Source organism: Phalacrocorax carbo, chromosome 9 (assembly GCF_963921805.1).
Source record: "Phalacrocorax carbo chromosome 9, bPhaCar2.1, whole genome shotgun sequence".
NCBI lineage: Eukaryota > Metazoa > Chordata > Aves > Suliformes > Phalacrocoracidae > Phalacrocorax > Phalacrocorax carbo.
The window spans coordinates 3,654,710-3,673,342 of NC_087521.1; the positions used below are offsets into that span (position 1 = coordinate 3,654,710).

General features: G+C 35.9%; 1 protein-coding gene across 1 annotated transcript in view; it reads left to right on the forward strand.

Moving 5' to 3' along the window:
* Nucleotides 1-18,633, forward strand: part of FMN1 (formin 1) — a 180,708-nt gene that overhangs the window by 145,038 nt on the left and 17,037 nt on the right. The window contains exons 15-16 of the mRNA XM_064460024.1: nt 12,758-12,798; nt 16,767-16,783. Of these exons, the coding sequence (XP_064316094.1) occupies nt 12,758-12,798; nt 16,767-16,783 (58 nt within the window). The remainder of the gene's footprint in view (nt 1-12,757; nt 12,799-16,766; nt 16,784-18,633) is intronic.

Below are 18,633 nucleotides of genomic sequence, written 5' to 3' on the forward strand. Positions count from 1 at the left end.
TCTCTTCTATTCCCTCCCAATTTTTTGTGCACCCCCCGCCTCCTTTTGGGGGATCAGCATTAGAAATAGAGAGGGCCTTGATGCTGTGCAAGCACTGTTCAGCAATAGCTTAAACATGACTGTGTTATCGACACTGGTTTGGTCACAAATCCAAAACACAGCACCATATGAGATGCTATGAAGAAAGTTAACTCCACCCCAGCTAAAACCAGCAGAAAGAATAGCAAATGCTCATCACCAGAGTCCCCAAAAATAAAGGCAGCACGGTATCTGGTTTCTCCTGCAAAGCTGAACTACCCCACCCTCTGATGAGTCAATATGATAAAAATACCCAATTGATCTTGGAAGATGATTAGTTCTGCTTTAGAAAAAAATTGTAATTGTGCATTATAATTTCAAATAGAAAAACATATTCTTCCAAACATTTGCCCTGTTTATGCCTATCAATGTGGAAATTGAGATATATTTATCTTTGTCAGTGTAACAGAAAAATTTATCCTTATGTTTGTGAATAACGTTTTTGGGGTTTTTTGTTTTGGTTTTTTTTTTTTTTTTCTTTAAAAAAGAGAGGGTACATTCCTGCACGGTATCCTGGGACAATGTGTTCTTGATATAAATTATTAAATTTATTTTAGTGTTTCATGTTTTTTGTACTCTAGAAAGAGCAAAAGCACAGGGATTACTTGTCCACTTATTTCTTAGGTTCTCTTGTTCTCCTTTTGCTTTGTAATATTATGTTTTACGGTATCTAAGCATAGACATTTAATTTTTTCTAACATCTCATCTTTTGACATTTCTGTTTCATCTACCTTCTTCTGAGATGAGATGTCAGTAGATTGTCAGATCCTGTAACTATTGACCCTATTTCTGCTTTAGTCACCCGATTGATTTGAATCTTTACAATTGGTGGGTGGTACTTTCTATGGCATTAGAAAGGAAATCCTATAAAAATATACACTGAAGCTAGGTAAAAATAACACAGAAACCCATCTTGATTTATGGTACTAGAATAGGCATTGGACAAATGTCAAGCTCAGAGGTTCAGTTTAGGTAAGTGTCTGGAAATTCAGCTGCTTCTCTGAAATTAGGAGTTAACTGATAATACTGAGCATCCGTTAAGCATCTGCTTTCAGTTTTGTTTGTTTAAAGACAGTTGTGGCTGGTTTAAGCAAATGTAAGAAAAAATTGTCTGTTATCTTTCTGCCAGCTCACAGCAAGTATCCAAAGCTCAGATGCTTTTCTAAAACTTCTGGCTTGAAAATAAGGCTGGAACTCATAGACATTCAGGTTTTTGTCACATGCACAATTTCCCATCATTTCTAGTCAATGCTAAGTTGGAAATACTGTAAGAAAAAACCATATTGATTTGCTTAAACTGAACTGTTTACATTTCCTAAATACAATTAATCGCAATTAAATCTAATACTTGCTGTTTTGTAACAAAAACCACTGAGAGTGTTATGGAGTCTGACAGTCTAAAATGCTAGAGGGGATAAACTGTACTTCTGCTGATGTCAGTGCTGTTTTGTGTAACTGGATGTGATGTAGCCTAGTGCCTTCAACAGGGAATTAGGTGCCAGAACCTTTAGGTTCTATTCCCAGTTTAGCTGCTTGATATGTGATGCTAGAATAGTTGGTTAATCTCTTTTTCGAAGAGTGTTTTGCTTTTCTGGTACACAGAATGTTAAATAATGATTCTTGCTTTTTTTTTTTTGTAGCGAAAGATAATCTTTGTCAAGTATTTTGTGATTCCCACATGAAAGACATCATGTGTAAACTGTGTTAATACTTCATTAGCTCTATTTGATATGCCCATGCTTTTTGAAAAGGGCTTAGATTATTCTGAAACTGAAAATAATCTTTAGATTTAATTATGTTATATGCAACAAATTATATTAGTTCTACTATAATATGGAGACCTAAGAATTACTATAAATTAATATCCACTTACTGTATTTCCAGTGGAATTACTGTATGTTTTTTTCAGAAATATGTTCATAATGTGTTCCATTTAAATTGCCATGGTAAGCAAAAAGAAGTTTGAAATTATGGTGGTAATGGTTGGTCTGGAATGCTCCTTCATTTATTAAATTCTTGCTCAGAATTGCTGAGAAGAATACTCTTTTGATATGAAGCTATCTCGCCCAAAAATCACAGAACAGTTAGATGAATATGAGAAAGATGCAAAATACTCTCTTTTGAAAAGGAGAAAAGAAGGAGTTTGGTTACTGCAGCTATGAAGCTCACTAGAAGGGGTGCTGGCCAGTAGCCATTGGTGTTAGTTTTTCATGACATTTTTTATCCTCCTTGTGCATTCTCTCAATAATAATACAAACCAGAAAGTAAATGACATACAGGAGTAGGCGACTAGTCTTAGTAAGATCTACTTCTTATTTTGCCACTTGACTGTTTCATACTGTTTGCCCATTTTAATAAATGTGGAAGTGCATAACACGGATTCATGCAGGATCTTGCAAAATCTGGTCCCAAATTCCCCTTCATTTGTTCCAGGTCAGAAAGTATGTAAAAACTTTCATCTGGGCTCGATTTCCTCCCTCATATAGTGGAATGTGCAAATCAAAAAGTCTTTGTGCTTCATAGCAGTTAGCATTGGAAGAGCATTGCTGCCTCTCCTCATTTATCTAAGAATAAAGCATCTTGCTAATGAAGACTTTGCTATTAAAGGAACTCATTTATTTTACAGCAGAGTCTGGGAAGCAAGTTGTCTGATGTCAAGACAGAACAGTTTTTGAAAATCATTAATAGTGGAAAGCAAAGCTCTTCGGGAAAGGCACATGATCCGCTGAAGTGTACACGGTTGCAATCAAGATAGAGAGGGAGGGATTTGTCAAATAGAGTAGATCTGTTGAGATTAATCCCATAGTAAAAGGAATTGTCCTGTGTTTAGGATTCTAGCCTAGCACGTAGGAAACATCAGTTAAGTTCATTGCTTTGCTACGACTGCTGTATGTCTTGTACTACATAACAGATCAACACTGTGCAGTCATGGGACTGTACAACAGACAGAGAGGGTCATAGACAGAGCTACTCACTGCGGCATTATGTCAGGAGGTAGTGCATTTTTCAGAGAAGGTCAGTAACCACATGGAAAATGTCAGTAAATCCCATTTTTACTGCTGAGTGATTTCTTCTCAATAATTTTAGCCAAGCTGCAGTAGCTACCCGGGCACGCATCCAGTCTATTATGCTTTTTAATGTATTTCTGGTGCAGAACAGGAGCTTTGATACACATTTCCTCATTTGCCTGTTGGAATGCACCATAGAGGGTTGCTGAGGTAGTCCAGTGAGACAGAAAAGAAAGAAATTCCATTAACACTAGCCCCCTCTGCTTGTATGTTAACTGCTTTCTGTTTTATATTTTTCTTGGGGGGATTCTACCAAGAAATTAAGAAATCTGATGAAAAAAACAACATCCAAACGTACTGGCCAGAAACTCTGATCAAAACTGCTGCGCTCTCTGACATGCGAATCGGGAGGATAAACAGGGGGACCTGTGTGATTCCATAACGTACCTGGCTGCCTAAAAAGGCCTTGTCAAGGGTGGGAACCGATTTCACTTGAATTGTTTGATCTAGGTTACTGCAATTACATAAAGAATTGTTACTTCTTTTCTCATGCATATCTCCATGCCTTCATGCCTCTCTATCTGTTCCACCTTCATAACTTTATTTCCAGGAGAATAATTTCTTCTGTTTAAATAACAAATTCTCATTGGATACTGTGATTCTGTGTTTTCTTACCATTTTTTTGTCAGCAGTAAGAAGATTAAACACTGATCCTTTTTTAGGAATCACTGATTTTTAGATCACAGAGTTCTACGTGAAGCCTTGTTGAAGTATATTTGACTTCTTTTAACCAAATAATTGAAAGCCTCAATCATTTAGATCTTGATTTCAAGCTAGCATCCAGGAAGCTATTTTTATTGTTGTTTTCATTCCTAGTATCCCTACTCAAATACTTTTATTATCATATTCTTTGTTACTGTCTTAAATTTATTTTCAACCAGCCTGTTTCCATTTTCTTCCTCCACAATACATAAAATACTGTCTTGTAATAGCTTTCACATAAGAAATTTAAGCCGCTAACCTTTCTTTAACTGTACTGTAGTATATTGCCACTGGCAGACTTTCAGTTTCTTGTTGATTATTTCCCGCGTGTTCCTGGGTATATAAATATTCCATCTTAAATATTGTTCTTGTGCTATAGATGCTCACACATGGTGATTTATTTTCTTCATCTAGTAGCACTTGTTGTATTAGCCCAGGAAAAGCAACCTTCCTTTCTTAGTTGATAGCCCCATACATATTTTGAATGTAGGAGGATGGTAGTATAATTTCTTATATTACAGTAAAAAAAAAGTCTTTCCACTCAAAATTCTGCTGCTTTTCAGTCAAAGCAGTCTGTGAAAATTAAAGCAGGATGCTGACGTAATTTGGTCGTAGTGAATCAGAAGTCAGGTATACTCCAAGATACTATTATCGGTGCTATTTTCACAGTACAATAAATAATATTTCTTATTTCTCTCTTACTGTCAACAGGACGTACCTTTATAAATCTTAATACAGTGAAAGATGAAGAAGAAATTTACATTGGCACTTATTTCCTTTAATAGTCTGACAACATTATATTGTTGTTTTTAAAACAGATACAGAGATCATGTTTTAAGTCCTTACTCAGAACACTTTGGTAGAGCTCACTTGTAATGACTTCCCAAAATATCAGAAACCCCTGAGAAATACTTAAAACTCTTGCTTCTCTGCAGTAAAAATATAGCTTTTTCTCCCCAAGAAGAGTATAAACAGAAGGAAAGAAAAATATTCTAAAACTGCATATGAAACTAAATCACATATTTGTCTTCCCACTAGTGTTGTACTCCTCTACCTTAATCTACATATCAGATTATGGTACTTGTTGTCCAGCTCTTGAACTTTTTAATGCTGAGTAAGTGAAGCAAGCAAATCAAGAACAATTTTTTGAAGAGCACCATGTTTCAGTAGCAGCTGCCTTTTAAAATATGGTGTCTAAACGACAGCAGAAGAGCAATAGCACTTACAGGGATCTTACAGATGCCCTGATTTTCTCGTACCTGCAGTTACGAAGCTGTTTCTGTCAACCAAAAAACATATCTCTGTAAAGATAAGCAGTTCTACAGGACATCAGATCTCTGGCAGATTCTGTGACTATCCAGTCTGCATATCAAATGCTGATTCTTCCTTTTGTGAATAAACTGCACAAATATGAAGACTTTTAACTTCAAAGCTTTATTTTCTGTTCTACTTATCATAACTCTTTTTTCCCCTTCATTTGTTTTCACTGAGATGTTTTATTATCACTGCCACACATATGCAGTTCTCACATTAAACAGTGTGGGAGGATATTTATGTCCAGTGTCAAACATGAAAAATATGTCATACTTCCTTGCAGTGATAATGTTTGCGTAAAACTTTTTATCCTTCCCAGCAATGACATTACAGACCAGGCAAAGTTTGTGTTTAGATGTGGAACACTCTTTTATATGCCAGCAGCTGAATTACTTTAATCTTTCAAACTGTTTCTGACAGTCATAACTGTTTTCATCACTCAAAGATCGTTGCATTTAAACAGATGAAAGTGTGATTTACATGAATTGGCATGAGTCTGCAAAGCACAGAACCTTATTGCTGTGGTACTCTGGGACTGTGTAGTTAGACAATAGCCTCAGTCCCTAAGACACCAAATAAGGTGTCCTGGAATGTGATTGCATCCATATGCCTCTAACTAATGCAATATTGACAGTGAGCTGATTCAAAGAGCAAGAATTTGCTCTGAAATGAATGTTTCCTCCTACACTACCAGAAGAATTACCAGCATCAAAGCCCTGAAAATTGATGTTAATTAAAACTGTGACTTTTCAGGAAACTGTCAATTGATTATTTTTGAGACAAATCAAATATATACATCAAATTGCTATATGCAGTTCCACTCTGCCGTGATTTACTGTAACAATTGGAGGGTTACACTCCTGTAGAATGTGTCGTATGAATACAGTTTAGAAGGGTTTGTAATTCAAATGCCGTATCATCCTCTCCTAGAAGACAAGGAAAGAATCTCTTAGAGACATCAGTTCCCTGTAGCTTCTTTTCAGTTTGGTTGTGTCACACTGAATTACTGTGGCTGCTGCAAAGTCGCTGGCATTTCATGATAGAGAAGGATTTCCTATTAATAGCGACTGAGTGACATAATGAATGTTAGTTTGATACCCTTGATTTACTACAAAGAATATGTTGTATATCATGGCTATAAAATCTGTACCTAGAATTACTGATGCCTTTAGTATAACCACTATCAGCTGTCTGGAGACTAATATTCTCTTTAAATTCTCATTGAAACCCTTGTTTTCTGGATTTCTTTCCACTGGATTTCTTCCAGTGCCTATGTCATAGGCTTATAGGTAAAGAGAACCGTAGGTTACACATGTTGGTTTTTTTCACAGGGATCCTATTAGGCTATTCTTTTAGTCCAGCTGCTTTCTTCTTTACTGTATTCTTATGAATCTCCTGCATGGTTTCCTATTTATCTACATATCTTCTGGTGGTGTTATTCTCTGTACTGCAGTCAGTGCCACTAGCATGCAGTTTATCTGGATTCGCTCTGCTATTTACATCCTTGTCTTACCCTGTTTATGCTGGTATTCAAAGTCAGCGATTTTAAATCTCTGTCAAAGCTTTCCTTAGTAGGAAATCAGGATGCTCACTGATTAGTTAGATTATATACCTTATGAGCCAGTGCTTACATATATGGAAGCTATTACTGCAAGGAAAGAGCAAAGTCAAAAATTGGAAAAGATTGAAGACGTTAATGCATTTAATAAATAATGAAAGGCCCCCAAAACACTTGCTCTCAAAAGACCTTAAGACCTACCATCACATTGGTCACTCTCGCCTTATGTTTGTCTCCTTCTCTCCTTATGTTTGTATTCTGTAATTTCACACCATAGTCTTTGGATTAAGCTTGGAAATATCCTTCACTGCGATCAGAATGCAACTTGATTATGGCAATAACATGCTTAATCTGATGTGCATTCATGTAGAATTTCTCTGTCGGCTTTTGTAATTTTGGTATGTTGATCATTATTCGCAATTATGTTTTGTACCTCTGCAAACACATGAATATCCTGTTTTAATGCCTTTGAGCAGGATTGATAAAAATACTAGATGCTGAAAATTTCAACAGGAAATTGGAGCTCTCTGGATTAGGTTCTGTCATGGTTTAAACTGTCTTTTCGGTTTTTTAAGCAATAATAACAGGTAAAATCTGTAGGCCAGACAGCAAATAGCCATCAGAAGGAAGCTTCTTCCTAAGGAAAAAAAAAACCTGACACCCAAACTGTTGAACAGGATGTAGCAGGTCCATTTGTTTTGAGAACAAAAATAACAATCACAGTGTTCATAGGGCAATTCTCAGAAATTTGATGCTAGTTAAAAGGCAAAGCAGCAGGTTACTACTAAGCTCAAAATTGGAGAATGACAGAGCAAAAACATACGGATGATCCAGTGTTGTAAGATTACAGCTGTGATAAAGGACAGACTTCTAAATGTAAGAAAAGTCTGATTTCAGGTCATCATTCAACCTTTCCTGCAACAACTTCTGTGATATCTTTGTACCTAAATACTTCGGATGCCGGGTCAAGATGTTTAAAAAATGTACCTTTGCCCTGCACAGAGCCCTTACAGTGCTGCTTTGTGAACACGTTAACAGAGGTGGAAAAATTGGTATTTTTATTTCTCTTAAGAGATGTATGTATGGAATTGATTGGCACAGTACTTCTTTCACGGCAGGGAAATCAATTAAAACCTTTTAGCATCCGGGTTTTTCAGCTCTCTACACTTTGTACCGAGTCAGCTATTTTGAAAGTGTCTAAAAAATATTTCTTAAAGGACTCCTTGTCAGCCACTGTATAGCATATTTTAGGATATAACTATGTGTACAAAGCATGTGTATGAAGTCTTTCATCTTGAGAATGCCTTACAGTCTGAAAATTGCCTCCACAAAGCGTTGCCGTCTCTGGAATGGAATGTGGTATCGGAGAGGCTCCTAGTGCCCTAGGACAGGCAGGAATACCTGACTAGACACAACAGTGTAGCTTCTGTGGCCAGGCAGAAAACTTTAAAGAATATAATTAAACATTAAAGAATATAATGCTAAAAGGAAAAAACTGCTCTATAAAATGTCTCTGGTTTGATTATCTATAGAGTTATCGGTATAGTTTATCAGTAAATGTTTAAATGTGTTTCCTTACCTTGAGTTTGCACAAAGGGCCTGACCTAGCACTGACTTAGAGTTGAATGGGAGTTGGATAAGGCATATTTATGTTTAAGATTATTTAAGCTTTCCACATCAGGGATTCTTTCCTCACATGTAACTGGGCAGCTCCCAGGACAGCGAATCCCCAAGCTTAATTAGGAGAGCTGACTCTACGTTTCTGTTTGAAATAATGGTAGAGGAGCTTTGGCTTTCCTGTCTTTTAAATGCCAGTCATTTTTCATTTTAACGTAATTTGATATTGGTGTGGCTGTGATGTGAATGAAGTAAGTTGTCTCAAGATTTAAATTTTCATTTCAAATTTTTAAAAAAATATTTCCAAACACTTTATAACATTTCCAAAAATGCTGTAAAATAAGTTGTCCTATTTAGTGTTCGATGTAGAAAACATTCTGCCATTATAGATGCAGATGCATCAAATTCCAAAGTATATTATTACTTTTACTCTGCGTATGATTTTTTAAGTCCATTCAAGAGTTCTGTGTTCTAATGGACAAAATACCCCCAAAGAGTAATTAAGCTCATTATGACTGGGTTATTACAGCAGAATGAATTTAGGTACAAATGAGATTGGTATGGCTCGTGTTAATTATCCTTCTCAGAAATAGTTTTTGTGGTTTTTAATAGACAAGATCACAGAATCAAAATGGTAGTCAAGACTTCAACTATGACTACAATTATATTTAACTCTTCTACTAACAGGTCAGTTGGAATCGCCTCTATTTTTTAAGATTTCAGCTAAATGATCAGTATCATGTATTTCTATTCTTCTGTCTATGTTTTGCATGGACCTCCTATTATTATTGGGTAGAAGCCATTTCCAAGAGATAGGAAGCACCTCATAAAACATAAGATAATAACAAAGGCCGAGCCTGCAGTCTTGGGCTTAGCTGCTGCGCTCATGTCCCCTGGCCCTGTTATGTGATACTCATATTCTTCTTTCCTTTTACATAAGGATGAACGTGGACATGTAAAAATGTTTACCTCCACTTTGGGGAGGGAAAAATGTGGATACTCACAGCACAGAGTTCAGCATAAATAAGCAACCAAAATAGATCAGGCTGATGCAGTAATAATGCTTGTTGTTTTCCCAGTCTTAAGTTATGCTAACATGAGATTTTTTTTTTTTCTTTTATATACACTCTCATTTTTCTCACTGTGGTAATATCGGAGTGCTTTCTAGGAATTAGTTAAATGGCCTGACTAATGTGTCACACGTGCTTTTCTTGTCGTCCTTTCCCCATAAGGAGAATGGTAGGGTTTTTATTTAGAAATTCAGAGGTCCTTTTAATAAAATATATTCTTCTATGTGTTTATCACAAAGAAGGCAAGCTCAGGAAAAAGTTTATGCCTGGTGCTTGAATGCAGTTTGGAGATTCTTGTAAAAACACTGATTTAAAAAAATCCTAACAAAATACTTTTTTAAAGTTAGTATCCTGTATTTTATGTATGGCAAGAAGGAGAAGTATTGCAGGTCCAAGCTTGCCTCTTTTTTACATTTTGTTTCAAATTATCGGTCTTTCAAACTAGTAGCTAGATGAATTTTCTGCATAAATCTAAGTTGTACAAGAACTTTGCATTAAACACAAAAGTTAAATACATTGGTAACATGAAATCATTTGACAAATATTTGCGATTTTGTAGAAGAAATTGCTACATTTTTGTTTGGGAAATTATTGAGCCTATATTATGTCTATTTTTAACAATCTATCATAACTAGTTGTGTAGAATGTATGTAGTCCAAAGAGGTAATTTTTATGTTGATGTGTTCTTTAAGTAGAATTTAAATGACACACACATGCTTTTTCATAAAGACGTGATTTTTGAATAATATAATTTTTTATTTTTACTTGTTCTTTCTTGGTTAATTCTACCTATTTAAATTTCATATTTCTCAGGCTGAATCTTAGAGTTTCGTACTCAATACAGATCTTTATAAACAGGAAAGTTGGTGGTTAAAAATTCACTTTTATTGAAAGAATTCTTCTCTCTTTTATAAGGCATACAGGGTTTTTTTTTCTTTAACAAGATCCTGCTGGGTGTTCTCCAAATTCAGTTTTGATTCAGGTATGGTGAAGATATTGAATTTTAGAGGCCAAACTATATCAGGTTCACTGATGTTAATAGATAAATGTGCATAAGTTTGCTGTATACCTTTTTATACCTGATCTGTAGTTTTAGAAGAAATTCTCAAAACAAGGACTGTTCTTTTGGCACATTTCACATCACTAAAATGCAGTTATGTATGCTAAAATCTACCCTAATATTTCATCTTACTTTTAAATGTGAATATCTGATATCAATACTTAGATTTAATTGGATTTTCGTTTTTATTTGATTTACCCTTAAATATGGGTAGCTGTGTATTTGAGAATAAGTTTAGGCTTGCAACTCTCCTCCCCCATCCTGTCTATATGGCTGAACAAAAAGGGGAAGGTGACTGTCATACCTCCAAGCAGCACATTTTTAGAAGGTCAGAATGATTACATTCATTCTCAATAATGTAGTTTTTCTGTTCGTGCTTTTTATTGACAGTCTTTGTTTCTTAAAGAACCTTCATTGCTTTTTTTATTTAAACAAAAACGTAGCAAAGAAACAGATGTGTCCCATATAAAATATGCAATAAATCTTGTCTCACAAATTCTTTGCTCTGAACTTTCTGACAGAAACTGTCAAATATCCACTTTAATTCTAGTATAAAATGTTCACTTTGTGTCATGGCGCCAACCACCATATGCTGGAATAAAGTCAGTAACCAGCAATAAAAACAGGCAACATACGCACCTTTGAAACAGTACAAGCAATCAAGAGTGAGAAAGGTCTATATAAATCTATGGAGATTTAATCTCAGGCTTTGCCACTATCCTGCTGTGCATTTACAATGAGACTTTGCTCCCGACCACCAGAAGTGGCTTACTTTGCAGGAGGAGTATATCCTAATGAGGGGAAAATGTATGGAAAACAAAGCAGCAGCTTTTAACCCCCCACCCCCCATCCTTTGGATCACCTAGAAGAGCATGTCCTAGTGAGCTCAAACATGTGGGGCCACTACACATCACGCATTGCTGTACTTTAGCTGATCATGTGAAACCAATCTTGACTGAGCTCAATCAGCAGAAATGACTTTAGCTTCATAAATCATTGTTCTCATTCCACAGGAGGTGGCAATGCTATGGCTTTTCTCTCCTAAAAGTTTTCAGGCCGCAAATTTCACGAGCTTTTCTGAAATTAGTTTAACTACATTTGTATAATTATTCATTCTTTACACACCAGATTAGCTGTTGGTTCACCACCAGATTAACTTCTTTTCGTATATCGTCCTTATGTTTTTGAGAAGAACTTCTCCTTCTTACTGGTTTTAATAATCTTTCAACTGTTTAAAAGTATTGTCCTTGGTAGAAAAATGTGCTGATCCTTAAAGATTTTACTTCTGCTTGCAACAGGAGATTGTTGTTACAGATGATCTGGATAGTTAGTTTTCCCAAACATAGAACAGATTGCATTTACCCTTGTCCACTTTGAAAGAACTAGAACTAATTCTTCAGTTCCCTAAACTGTTTAGATACATTTAACCACGTCAAAGATGAATCTTGGAATTAGACCGCAACATTATAAGAGTTTATTAAAAAGAAATTAGAATATATTTCTATAGTGATTAAGTACTAATAAACTTCAAAAAAATATTTATTCTCTGGACCCACAAGTGTGGGAGAATGGGGGATTAATTGCATTTTAACAGGATGCAGTTTCAAATAATTTAATTGGAATAATTTGAAAAATGTCCTGCTAATTCTTGCTTTGTAATTAATAGCTAGTAATTAATAATTAGTGAGACTAATGTTAGTCCGAATTTTAATGAAACAGTTACCTATTTGTGTAGAAGCTAACTGAAAAAATTGCTTTAATTTAAAAATCTGCTCTCATAGAATACAATAGAAGCATCATACTAAGAAACACACGTTTTAAGATATATAGGAGTTTATGAAAATAAATATATTTTTTTCTTCATAGTTCTAACATTCTGGTAAAATGACCTTCAACACTTTTTCTGGAACATTTATAAACAGCATTATCACTTTTAAAAGAAAAGATAATTTCCTAAGTTTTTTATTACCTGTGATAGTTAAACACTTTCTTGTGTCGTTTGAATGTGTTCTGTGGGTGTTGCGTGCCTCTGTGTGTGTGCAAGTGTCTACAATTTGTTATGATTTGGTAACATTAAAAATACTCTACCTTTTATGACATCTAACAATTTCTGTATGATAAATGTTAATTAATCAGTCCTTGCCCAGTACCAAAGGTACAGATTGGTAACTAATATTCCTGATTACTTGTGGGGAAACTTGTTTTTTGAGCGGCTTTCCAAGACTGCACAGAGACTTTTTGTACAACAGAAACATTTGTACATTTTCACCGCTGGATGTAGGTTTCTTAGTTAAAAACAAATTTCGTACCACTGCAAAGGAAAATAAACTTGTAAGGACTGTTTCAGGGAAGCATGATTAAGACCTCATGGCCGTAAGTGTTCTGAAGATTGTTTTGAAAGGATTTAAGATGTCTATACCAGTATTTAAACCACCTAGAAAAAAAATTGCATAGCCAAATCCCATGTTAAAAATGTCGCATTTTCTAATTTAGAGAAGAGGTAAAGGAAACAAGGCTTATGTGATTGCGCTGCCTGTTGATTGTTCCCCTGCCAATAATTTTTAATGCATTGGCCAATTTTGACCAAGTGTGACAGCTAGAGATCCTAAGATACTAAGCTCCTGAAATCTCAATAAAAATACATGGCTAAATAGACAAGAGTGACCCTATTAGCCTTCCGGGGGGAGAAAGGCTGTATCATGAACTCAACCCTTAATTAAACATTAATGAATCCATCTGGGAACTAACTCTAAAATACAGATCCACAGTAGGCCGAGTTTCATTGATTCCGTGGCTCCCAGACCTTCTTGCTTAACTGATACCACAGAAGAAAGGTCTCTGGGTGGGTGTGGGATCGTTTGGTTTGGGGATTTTCTGCATTCTAATAAAATGGAAGAGATAACTCTATTAGTCATACAATGAAATATATACTTGTAATTTCCAGGCTGTCTGTTGAATTCCATGAGTTCGTAAAGCCTACCAGTTAGAAGTTAGTAACTAGCTAAAGAAAGTTAATCAAATAATACATATTAGAAAAAGTAGTTGCTAAGAATCTGTACACGGAACGCTTAACGTTTTTTACAGGTTCTGAAATATAAAATTTTTATAAGGCAAAAAAGCTCCTGCTGTTCATGTGAAAGAATTTACAATCATATGAAGTATGTGTATTTCAAATTTGAAATTTAATACAATACAATTAAAAAACCAAAATAAAATGGAAAGTTTTTTACACTGTATGAATTCTCTCCTGTTTGCTATGTTTATATGTTACATCAACTCTTAGGTAATAGGAATTCTTTTGTATAGAACTAACTTAGACGTAATATTATTTCTCAAAAGATAGAGTTATATTAAAAGTAACTCAATAAAATAAAGTAGAAATAGCAGAAAATTCAGATTTTATTCATAGCTCTACATTTTTCTTGACTATATCTCTTCATAGAACAGAATACACACCTCCTCTAGAATTTCTGAAACTTTATAATTTGCTAAAATCTTTTAAGGTTATTGAGAAAGCCATCAGACTGAAAAGTATAAATGTCTGAAATCGCAAAATCTTTTTTACGGTGAATACCTAATTTCGGAGAACTTTTAAACCCTTTGTTGCTATATGCTGTATTATAGGATGTTTTTTCAAAAAGTAAAACCATTTTAAAATTCGATTTTGTCAGTATGAAATGTAAAACTTCATCCCAGTTGCGTATGATCCTGAAATAGAAATTTAATTTTCATGTCTTTAACAATTCCAAAACCCCAGTTTCCATACTCCGTACCATACTACTTCTTGTTAGTCAAGCCATGTTTTCAAAATACAGTATATTCCAGTTTGATGATGAGGGGGGAAAAAAGAAAAAGGAAAATAGAGATGGTGGCTTTCCTTCCATTTTCTGCTTTTACATTCTCTTGCATTCATATATGCATTTTCATGAGTACTTGTTTATTTGCACTTGACGTTTGGTAATTTGTTTAAAAGATTCTATTAATTTGATTTCCATTCCTTTAAAATTCACATTTCAAGAAAGCAGATTCTGGCAGTGTCAGGTAATGAAATATATTTTCATGTTTTATAGTATCCAAATTATTTATAACATTTGCAGTGTATTCTATTCATGGCCTTCTTATGCAGGGCCCTAATTTTTTCTAGACAGTAAGATAACACTAACAAAAAGATTAAATGGATGATGATGATACTTGTGAACACCGCATGAATTGTTAGCCGCATGCAGTTGGCGACACTGTCATCAACTAAACAATAAAACCTCACACTGCATTGAAAACTACAGATTGTTTACCATGATAAATCGAGTGATGGGCACCTTGGCTATGTAAAAAAATAACTATAGACTTGATTTTTATGCATAAAAACTGTCCAAATGATCCAGTGGGTCTAAATCTTAGGATTACTACACAGTGGTTTTTCTATATGGTTATGTGCTGTTGTACTGGGTCTGGCTGGGATGGAGTTAATATTCTCCATAGCAGCTGGTGTGTACACAGGTACGGGGATGTGATCTGGATTTGTGGCTGAAACACTGCTGATAACACAGGAGTGTTTTGGCTGTTGCTGAGAAGCACTTGCACATTGTCAAGTCTTTCTCTTTTTCTCACTCTGTCGCCCCAGCAAATAGGCCAGGGGGTGGGCAAGGGTTGGAAGGGGGCACAACTTGGACAGCTGACCAAAAGGAAAATCCGTGCATGTAGCGTCATGCTCAGCAATAAAAAAAGGAGAGGAAAGGATTTTAGGAGAGGTAGTCATTGCTCCAAAAATGGCTGGGCATCAGTCTACTTGTGGGAGGTGGTTAGTGATTGTCCTTGCATCCCTTGGTTTTTTCTTTCCCTTTTCTTCACATATTGAGGTGTCTTTGTCTTGACCTATAAGTTTTTCTCGCTTTTACTCTTCTTATTCTCTCCCCCATCCCACTGTGGGCAAAGGGGGACAAGTGAGCAAATGGCTGTGTGGTGCATAGCCACTGGCCGCGGTCAACCCACCAGGACTCTAATATAACAATCCTTAGGAAAACACACTTCCATTATATTGCTCATGATGGTTCTTTGCAGCTCAAAGAACTGCAAAGTGTGTTAGCAAGTGCAACCCTCTGAAAATTTAGTTTTCTATATTATTACTTGTAGTCCAGTAAGTCTTGAGTAAAGGATTTCTTAAAATTTAAGTCTGTTTGGAAAGTTTCACTGGTAACAGGTCTATTGAAACCAAAACCAAAGAAGGCTCAATTCATCCTGCTGTTGAGCCTGCTGGGTTTTGAACTACTATAGTGTCTAGGGGTTTCAGCACGTCCAGAATTTTGTACAAAAACAGAGAACATCTACATTGCGTTTGATGATTCCCTCTAGACTTTTTACCCATCTAGAAGGCCATCTTTGAGCTTCTTCTTCCACTCTGCATAGTCCCTTATTAAATAAGATAATTTAAAATTTTCCCTTCTAAGACAATTGTACTTGAGGATGGAGATATATATAGTATACTTTTAGCCATAGAGTTGTCTGAGTTCAGCTTCTGATACCCAAGTATATCAGCAATGGAAAATTTCTAAGAGATTTGGACCATTTTTATCAAATGGTGGTAGGTCTTCATGGTTTAAAAAGACCAAGAAAATGTCTATTGTTGCTTGTTCTCCTTAGTAATGTCATAGAATGTGACATTTGGCACTTTGGAAAAATATAACCCCACTGAACCTCTCTGGGGATATACTTTTCTTCCTCAACCCTTGATTAAGGGCCTAGTATGTGTCTTGGGTGGGTTTCATCTTTTGACTACCTTTCAGCATGACTGCTTAAGCAGTTTTAGTCATGACTAATAAGGAAGGTGAGTTCTTGTGAACCTAGAAAATGTCCTAATAACCTGTCATTGTTTTAACAGCCTCTGTCCAGGCTCTATAAAATTCAGAGAGGAATGTCATTAAGGTTTTTCTTTGGTTTCACATGTTTTGGTTTGGGGTTTTTGTTTTTGGTTGATTGCTTTTGTTCTTTCATTTTGGGGTTGGGTTTGGGTTGGGTTTTTTTTGTCTATGACTTATCCTAGATTCTGCCGTAATCTTAACTGTGTTTGGTTGGAAGACATGATTCAGAAAGGACTTGTTTCCTTCCTTGGAGCAGAAAAATTAAATACCTTGGTTTAGGGTGTGGGTTCCCCCCCCCCGGAAAACATGTAACTTACAAGTCACTAAAAGTTCATGAAGCACACATTTTTGAACCACATGAACTCAGCCTTGGAATATAAAACTAAAAGTTCTGATGTCTCCACCCAAACTGCTAGTTGTCTGAGTGTTCTCATAATTTTGAAGACTAGACAACAAGATCAGTAGACTTGTGTGAATTATCCTTCTGACATGCATTCATATATTTAAGGTCAGAGAGAAATACCAGAAAATTTATCCAGTCAGACTCAGTAAGTGTTAAAAATTTTCACTAGAGGGGCAGAAGTAGCTGTGAGGTTTTGGGGCAGTTGTGTCTACCCATTTTTCTTTCTTTGTCCTCCCCTCTTAGAGCAAGTAGTTTCATCATTCTGTGCTTGCCTATGTTAGTTACTGACCTTCTCCAACTTTCAGTCTATGCCAGTACCCAAAATTTTCTTTCCTTTGTTCTCCGGGGAACTATTTCATAGTATCCTCATGCAGGAAGAGGTCTTATTTCTGTTGTAACTGGAAGGTACTATGCATATATTAGCCCCATTACAAATAAACATTTTCTGGTAATTTCTCATTTTCAAAATAGTATTTGGCATGCTGTTCCATCCTCAGCAAGTAGAATATGTATAAGAAATAAGTTGGGGTTTTTTTACCATTTCATTCTAGAACTGTTTCACTCTTAGAACTGTTACAGGATCATGGCTCTTCAAATGTTTACTTCTGCATTTCAGTAAAAGGAAGTCACCAGAAATATCTCAGACTCATATGGCAAATTCATAAGATCATAGTCTATTTATTCTCTTACTCTTTGAGATAGATGCAAATAGCAAGGTGAATAAGACCAGAGGCTGGTTTTCAGACTCTAGCTGTCTGTATTACAAAAGGCTATTCTTACAGCACAGTAGAACTGCATATTTTGTAAATACCTGTTTTCCTTTCAAAGCTCTTGTCTGTAGAAAGACACAGAAATTCTTAACTGATCCTGGCTTTCATATCTATATTCAAAGAACATATATTAAGATGGTCTGCTTGTCATAGGACAGGATTTGATACTTTATTCAGGATATGGACTTAACAAACTCCGAACAGTAGAGCATGTTAAGAACTTGCATTTAGATGTGAGACCAGGCAGCAAACTTTACATTTGACAGTTCCCTGTCATTTTCAAAGTTGGTCAGGCCTAATGACTCCAAGACCAAACAGAAGGGTGTCTCCACACCAAATGCAGTTTATGGAAAGTCATTTTGAAGGACCTTTATGTAATCTGAATACATGTAATGTATCTATGGCTACATTATGGAATAATTTGGTGCAGTAGGATTGGATTAGCAAATTGAAGCAGCAGGGGCTGAGGCCAGTGTGCTTACAGTAGAGGTTTAAGCTTTGAGTTAGATTTAATCTGAGGTGAACATCTCCACCTCATGTGTTTCAAAGCTGTCTGAAGGCTCAAATGCAGTTTTGGTCTTTTTGTTCCTATTAAGTTTCGGAGTGCATTTGCTGTGGAGCTTCCTGTTTAGTTTCCTCCTAATGGAAATCAGTTTGCAAGCACCGAAGCTTATCTGCAAACCAAATCAACGCTCAATAAATGGGGACAGTGAGGAAGTTCACTTCAAAAGCATCTTAATCGAAAAGCTAATGCCAGTAGTCACTGTATTTGAACGTTCACCGCAGTCATGCTTTTCTCCAGTACAAGAGAGTGATGTCAGGAGTCCATTTCAAAATAAACAAAATGTGCTACATGTAGTTAGGCTGTAGAACACTTGCCACCGCAGTTTGTGGAAGCTAAAAAGCTTACGCAGAGATCGAGCAAGCTCTTGGGAGAGAATCCATTGAGAATTACGCTGAAATGACATCCAATGGAGGAAGCATTTTGTATGAACTACAGAACCTCAGAGGCAGAGAGAACACTCAGGGGAAGGATCCTGTGTTTGTCCTGGTCCTTAACTCTAGCCAAGCAGTTGCTCAGTGTAAGGTGTGCACAGGTTGATGATCTGTTGCACGAGGTGGCTGAGTTGCAGGAGAC